The sequence below is a fragment of the Galeopterus variegatus genome, unplaced genomic scaffold (assembly GCF_000696425.1).
Source record: "Galeopterus variegatus unplaced genomic scaffold, G_variegatus-3.0.2 Scaffold4478, whole genome shotgun sequence".
In the NCBI taxonomy this organism is placed as follows: Eukaryota; Metazoa; Chordata; class Mammalia; order Dermoptera; family Cynocephalidae; genus Galeopterus; species Galeopterus variegatus.
The window spans coordinates 172885-180615 of record NW_007730589.1 but is presented as its reverse complement, the minus strand read 5'-3'; the positions used below and the strand labels follow the sequence as shown (position 1 = coordinate 180615).

The window sequence follows — 7731 nt, the reverse complement described above, 5'->3', positions numbered from 1 at the left end:
AACCCTCAGTGCTGCCCCCGTACCGGACCGGGGACCGGCAACGGGATTGCAACCCTCGGTGCCGCTCCCGCGCCTCGCTCAGCCAGTGAGCGGTAACCAGTCTGTATGTGGGATCTGAACCCTCGGGCGGGAGCGCCGCCGCGCTTCCCAAGCGGTGCACTTATCCAGTGCGCCACCGGGCCAGCCCCCAAATACCACTTTTTTCTGTCATTTAGTCCCCTTGGTAGACAAGGTGGTTGGGGTTAGTGATCGAGAAACTCCCCACTACTCCCCACCCCAGTTAGTTCTTTCTGTGGATGGGCCGTGCTTCATTTTGTGACTGGAGAAGGTCACCTCCAACATTTGACTCTCCAGACTAGTGGGGAAACTGTAGCTCTCTGGGGAGCTCTGAGTCTTTGTCCAGAATGAATTTTAGGACCAAAGTCCAAAGGACTAAGCTGTGAAGCACTTACTGCCCAGGAGCTGATTGTCCAGTCAGTGGACATCAAGAAATTTGGCTATTTCTATTACTGTCAACTCCGCTTCCTTGTTTTTCTTTTTTCCCTTTTGTTTGACTTCTGTTTTACTTCAAATCAGCATCTATGCCAAAATACACAAAAATAAAAAATGAACAGGCATTCCTGTAAGGAAAGAAGCTGAAAGTTACTAGTTTGAAGCTTTAAATAATCTGTGCCTTTATCTAAATCCAAACCTGCCCTAACCACAACAAAGTTTCTTTACATCTTTATAGAGCACAGACTTAAAAAAGCTTCCTTGGGAAAATTTTAAGCATATACAGAAGTAGAGAGAAGATTATAGTCAACCCTGTGTGTCTACCACCAGCTTCAACAGTGACCAGCTCCTGGCCAGTCTTGTGTCATCTCTACCCTCTTCCTTTATCTCATGTTATTTTGACGCAAATCTATAGGAAGCTTTTGACATGGTGTATTGACTCACCTGTGCACTGACATCTTGATTCTGTGTATTCTGTTTCAGATAATTGCCTTTGATGAGTTAAAGACGGATTTTAAGAGCCCCATAGACCAGTGCAACCCTGTTCATGCGGTAAGTAGATGTGCTGGTGACAAGAGGGTGCTGCCGTGGCCTGTGAAGGAGGGTGAGGATTTGGATGGGTAGGATGGGTAAAGAACATACTGGCCCTATCTGTTCATCCATACCTGGCTCAAGGTGGTTGAGGAGCTTCTTGTCTTTAGGCCTGTTGAGGTCTTGAGATAGCTTGCAAATGAAGTGTGACAGTCCCAGTAATGCAGGGGAGGGGTCTGCTATGCTGGGGCTGTTGAGTCCTCAAGGGATGGTAGTGTTTTTTGGTTACTCGTCATTGAACAAGAGGAGGGAGGCTCTACCATGTTGGCTACCATGATTGGGGTGTGTGTGAGCACCATGAGTGGGCATCTCAGTCTGCACTGTGCACTTGGGCACCAGGCTTCTCAGATGGAGACTTGGAGGCTGGGTTGATGCACAAAGTTCCTCATGCACACCCACCACCCGGCACTGTTTCCCTTAGGTGATTCTGTGGGCCTGAGGCCAGCTCACCTCCCACTGGGGAACTGGTGCAGTGTGGTTGTTCTGGTCAAGGTTTGGTATGTGAAAGATTGCCTCAGCACACACACTCCCAGAGTCTAGCTGCACATCTGGCTTGTATGGCCCTGCGTGCTGCCTCTCCTGTCTGCCCTGGCTGTGCCTCCGATGGGGAGGCTGTGAATGGATGTTGGGTGGGGGTGAGGATGGGTGTTGGCTGTTTGCTTCTCTGGTCAGTGCAGCCCCTGTCCCAAAGCCAGAACCAACCATGCATGTGGACAGAGCCTTTTCCTAACTTACTTCAGACTAGCACTGCTGGATTCAAAGGATGGAGAACTCGCAGTTCATTCAGGTGTGTTTCTCAATCCAAATTCACTGGTTCTGTGTTTAGTCGAAGTTCTTTCCAGGCCATGGCAAGCATTTCCAATGCTAAGGCAAATTTTTGTCTGAGTAGCTTTGTTGATCTTTTCGGTCAGAAGTTATAGAGAGAACAACACGTTCTGCTGGTGTGACATCATCTTAACCTGGAAGGCTTAAAACATTGCTCTTTAGTAACAGGGACAAAGTGGTCTCTCATCCGTAGCTACAGGCCCCTGGAGAAGGGTGTGTTCTTAGGGAGGTATCAAATGACTATTTGTTGGGACCAGGCTTCAGTGTTCTCCTCTATAAAGTAGAGGGTTATTACTGGAGTTGTAATTTTTTTGAGTCTTTACTATGTACTAGGAACTTCATATATATAATCTGTAATCCTCACAACAACTCTGCCAGACAGGCATTAACTCACTTTGTAGACCATACAACTTACTCTTTTGTCCAGGGACTCATGAGTGGTGGAGTCAGGATGTGAACCCGGGTCTGCCTGCCTCCAAAGCCTGCATTCTTACCACCTACTCTATGTCGTCTCTTAATTTAAGAGACTTGATTTTATGATATCCGAGGCTCCCATTGGCACCCCCTTCCTTTATTTTATTCTATGAAATAGAGCCAAATCAAAGTCAAGCATGTAAAGCAAATTTTCTTGCAAGGTGAAAGGACATCTAAGATTCACTTGAAAACTTACTGTATTTCAAATAAGAAAGAAAGAGAGAGAGAGAGAGAGAGAAAGAAGGGAAGGTAAGGGAGGAAGGAAGGATGGACAATTATAATAATAGTTTGAACTTTCAGAAGGAGAGCACTAGAGGTGGGAAGGGGCGGGAGGGCAGTTGGTGAGAAATTGGTTAATGGACACAAAGAATGCTTATGTTTTATAATGATGTATATGCAAGTTAGCCTGATTTGATCATCACACAATGTACACAGGTATTGATATTCAACTCTGTACCCCACAAACATAATCAATTATGTTTCAGTAAAAAAGGGAAAACTTACTGAATTTCACAAAACTTACAATTGTTAAAATCCATTTTGTTTTCACCTTCCAGCTTTACCATTTACCTGAGGTAACTTGGATCCATCAGGCTTGAAAGGGTTTCACCCTGGGTCTCATGTCTTTCTGGATATTTCTGTGTTTGGCTTGTCACACACCCGGCTTGTCACTATCTACCAGGTGCACAGAGTAGCTGTAGTCTGAGAGAGAGCACCTCTAATTTCAAATGCCAGGGAAGTGAAGAACCTGTTTTCTTTCCTACTAAATGTTTAGGCTCAAATTAAAAAGCAGCTTACTTAGAACACCAAGAGCTTTTTTTCTTTTTCTTTCTTTCTTTTTTTTTTTTTTTTGGTACAAGCCCAGGATAAATGCTAGTGGAGAAATTTGTCCTGACTCTTAATTCCATCATGCAAATTCCACACTGGGTTGCCAGTAATTGGTGAAACCATGAAACATTTTGTGGAGCCCCTTCCCATTTCACTGTGGCAAGCCCCTTAATTAAGATAGAATAAAAAAATTAAGACCAGTATAAGCTCCCCAGGAAGCTTCCGTGAAAAGCCAGTGCAAGAGCAGAACTTGTGCGTAGTAGGCACTTAGCTTCTATTTATTTATGAAATAACTGGTGGTGACATTGTGTGACGTGGAAGCTGTGTCTCAGCTCACTTTTTAAAAAAAAAATCTTATTGTTAAAGCTACAATTCTAATTAATTGGATTAATTAAGGAGCCTGGGCCCTGTGAAGCCAGTACATTTTATGGACGGACTAAAGTGCCTATGTTCCTCTGGGAAAAGGCTCTTGTCTGGACTTAAAAACAAAAACCAGCATAAGGCCCCTGAGTGGAAGAGGGTCAGACACATTTCCCAGTTCTTAGATGTTACTCCCTGGCAGGAAGCTGGACACTTTGGACGCCTCATTTAACTCATCTTCAAGCTCTCAGGTCTTCTTGGAGCCCCTAAAGCTGCAGTTCAGGCTCAGGTGCCTTGAAAAAGCTACTTCACTGGTTGGGGATTCCGGCCCCAGAAGGACTTGTGTTACAAATAATTGCTGACCCGTATCATGCATTACTCAACAAGGGCATGAAGCCCATTTGGATTCATGATGCCCTAAAGCTCCAAATAGTTTTGGACCCTGTGGGGGACCCCTTTCAGCGGGTGGAAAGGAAGAAGAATGCCCTGTTTTACTCCTTGTTTCTCATGTTTTCCCTTCCTTTTACCAGCTGGGTATTCAGTATCTCTTTAGAATAATAAACGAAGTTGTCCCTCAGAGGCTCTGGCCTGCTGGGGAAGGAGCTAGTGTGTCTTATAGCACCCTTTTTTGTACGTGTGTGTGTGTACGTATTTGTATGTGTGTGTGTTTGTGTACTTGTGTGTGTGCATATTCATGTGTGTGTGTAGTCATGTGTGTGTACTTGTGTGGGTGTGTACTCGTGTGTGTGTGTGCGTACTCGTCTGTGTGCACATATTCGTGTGTGTGTGTGTACTTGTGTGTGCGTATTTGTGTGCATGCGTATTTGTGTGTGTGCATACGTGTTGAGGAGCATGCGATCTGTGTTCCTAGCCATGAGGACACTGATTTATCCTTGTGTGGGCTCCTTCCTCTGGGCTCACAGGATGCACAGGAATTGAAATGTCCTAGCCACCTGTCGTCTCCACCAAATTGCCTTGGTGATGAAGCACCAGGAGATGCCATAGCTGGGTCCAGTGTGGCTTCAGAAATCACGAAAATCACGTGGGGAAGGGAGGCCACAGTGTTTAGTGTGTGATGTAGACATCACTACCTTCCCTGACATGGGCATCTTGGCAGCAAGTCAGACTTGGATTTCTTGAAGAGTCTTAGCCTGGGGGCACTGTTGGTGTGTAATTTAGTGGGGGAGTTTGTTTCCTCCAAATATGCTCGCTTTAGGAAAGTAAAACCAATGGGCGGAGAACTTGTCTACCTCTGCCACTAATGAGGGGGCTTGTGCTCTTTGAGACCTGAATGGGGGTCCTCTGGGAGGGCCAGCCCCAGGCTTGAGGTCATTCAGTGAGCACGTGGTATTTATTCTGCAGTTTGATCACCTTATGTATACATGGAGGCTGAGAGAGACTTTGCTTGTAGAAAAAGAACAGAAAACCTGTGCTGGGCTGAGAGGGAAGCTGAGCACACGCTGTTTGCAGAGAGAGTTCTCTTGTGAGCAAATGAGTATAACAATGCAGATGGAGAAGTGTCAGAAACTTTGGTTAGAAAAAGCCACTGGGTGGGAGAATGCTGGCTGTGTGGGTGGAGGGATCTCTGGTGGGTTCTGCCTCCTCTACTGGGGCTGACTGGGGAGGCTTCTCACGCTCTTTCAGCAAGACTCCTAACTTTCCCTCTCCTTTCTTGTGCGTCGTGATAGCGGGAACGGCTGAGGAACATCGAGCGCATCTGCTTCCTTCTGCGAAAGGTCAGTGGAGAAGCTTGTGCTGGGGGATGGAGGACCACATGGTGGTGAGTGGGCTCATGGGGATGAGGCCAGCGAGGCTCAAGCCTACTCCGGTCCTGTCTATTCAGGAAGGCAAATGGCAGCAGGAGAGAGGGAGGTGGGAGCAAGTGATCAGTTCTCTGAAAACCTCCAGAGACAAGAGGAGCTAATTAAAAGGTGTGGCCATCAATCAAAGTGTCAGGGCAGCACTGGATATTCCCAAGTGCCCTGTGGTTGGATTTAGAGGCTCTTTATCTTTGCATGATGATGGGTGGCATTTACATCTGCTGTTGTGTCACAGCCTTGTTCCTGTATGGTGCTGGGCTCAGGAATGCTCCCTCCTGACTTAGGGAAGTATTGAACTGGATGCTAGGTTCCCTTTGAAGTTTCAGCCTGTCACTGAGCTTTGCAATTTGATTGGTAGTATCATTGGGAGTGTTGGAGAGGTAGCATGGGGAGGTGTTATTAAAATGGGAGCCACACCATTTAGAGAGTTGCTCCACTAAACTCACTTGGGAAGCTCGGGTACACATGGGGAGCTCAGGTTTGGTATTTAGCACAGCTCTGTGACATAACTGGGGGGCCCTTGTGTCAGAGAGACCAATCTGTCTCTCTTCAGTCAGGAAAGTGTATGCTGTTTCTTCCTTTCCAGCAAGATGTAGAGAACAGCAACTTGAAAATAAGCATTGTTCATACCCTTGAGCCAAAGAACATCCCTGACCTCTGTACAGCATGGACAGACTACAGGCCATAGGAAAGCCACATGTTCACCCAAAAGGTCTATTTGAACTTTATATGACTATGGGAGAAACCAAATGCTTTGCCAACATAGATAGAAGGGGAAAAAACTTCGCAAACTTTTGAAGTTTTTCCTGTATTTCAGAAATTATACCTTTTGTTGGGAGAGAGTTTAATCAAGAAGCCAGTTATTTTTCTAGTTAATTACTTGCCCTTTATTGTCTTCTAAGAAACTCGGTATGTTAGAATTCCACGTCTTATATGACACAGCAGAGAAGTATGCTCGGATAAGACCTTTATATGAAAACAGTAGTGATCCAAGGAACAAAGAATAATTAAGAAAATAACATATAACATGAATTCATTAATTTGTAAGTTATTTTCCCAGACAACGTCTAGGATACCCATAGCTGCTCTGGCCAGCACTTCTATAGTCTTTGGTTTGTTCTTTGAGACTGACACATAGTGGTGTAGAATGGATCAAGACAAAGTCAAAGTTTTGTCTTTTAAACTCCAAGTTGCCTTTTTCCCCATCCTGAATGTCCCGTACTCTATTCTCTGGTAGAGCATAATCCATATCCATCACATTGTGGCCTTGCTCATCCCTCTTTACCACTTGACCATTGGCCCTGTTCAGACAGCAGATAATGACCTGTGGCTCCTCTGCCAAGGTCCTGCTGCCCACAGTAAGAATGAAGGTAAGGATGTTATGCAAGAATTAGCATCACCATTTGCAAATTTGCATATATTTGGCATAAGTTTCTTGATGGCGGTTTGGATGTATTGTCCTTTCAGAAGTCATGGAAATTTGATCCCCAGTGTGGCAGTGTTGGAAACTGATTGAGTCATGGGGGCGGATCCCTTATGAATGGATTAATGTTCTCCCTGGGGGAGGGGGGGTTAATGAGTGAGTTCTTGCTCTATTAGTTCCCACAAGAGCTGGTTGTTTATAGGACCCTGGCACCTCCTCTCTCTCTCTTGCTTCCTTTTGCCATGTGATTGGCTTGTACCCATCGCTGGCTGCTTGCCACTTTCCACCATGAGTAGAAGCAGTCAGAGGCCCGTGCCAGATGCAGCTGTCCCAGAATTGTGAGCCAAATAAAGCTCTGTTCTTTATAAATTACCCAGTCTCAGGTAATTCTGTTATAGCAACACAAAATGGACTAATACGTTTCTATAAACAGAAGACCTGTGGCATTCACTGCACAAAACATTGTACTCCAAGCACCTTTTTCTGGTTTTTGTCTTTTTTCATTTATCCATGCTCCTCTCTCCCATGCTCAGCCTCTGCTGCTTCCATGAGTTAAATGCAATTGTGCTCATTGTAGTGCAAAGTACCAGGGAGGAAAGTTCTAGATAAACATCAGAGGACATAAAATACTGACTTCAAGGCTTTAGGTGTTATAACTATCTGTGATCACACTTCCTGCAGCCTACTGGTTTAATCTGAGGCATAAACAGGCCACATGCCCGCAGCTTTATTTCTTTGTGGAGTCTTTCTCCTACTCCAGTCTTCTTGCCGTAAGCACATCTATCCCTTTAACACTCGGCTGTTAGTTCTTCTGTGTGCCCTGTATACCTGAGATCATTTTCAGTGATGTCAACATGATTTCTTTCTGAATGTAATTTCAAATTGTTGGCTCTTCTTTTTTTTTTTTTTGTCTTTTTT

The 7731-nt window shown here is 45.2% G+C and overlaps 1 protein-coding gene across 1 annotated transcript in view; it reads left to right on the top strand.

Moving 5' to 3' along the window:
- Positions 1 to 969: 969 nt before the first annotated feature.
- The window catches only part of CNIH3 (cornichon family AMPA receptor auxiliary protein 3), a gene marked incomplete at its 5' end in the record, with an annotated part of 71791 nt that continues 65029 nt past the window's right edge, over positions 970 to 7731 (top strand). The window contains 2 exons of the mRNA XM_008587652.1: positions 970 to 1044; positions 5259 to 5306. Of these exons, the coding sequence (XP_008585874.1) occupies positions 970 to 1044; positions 5259 to 5306 (123 nt within the window). The remainder of the gene's footprint in view (positions 1045 to 5258; positions 5307 to 7731) is intronic.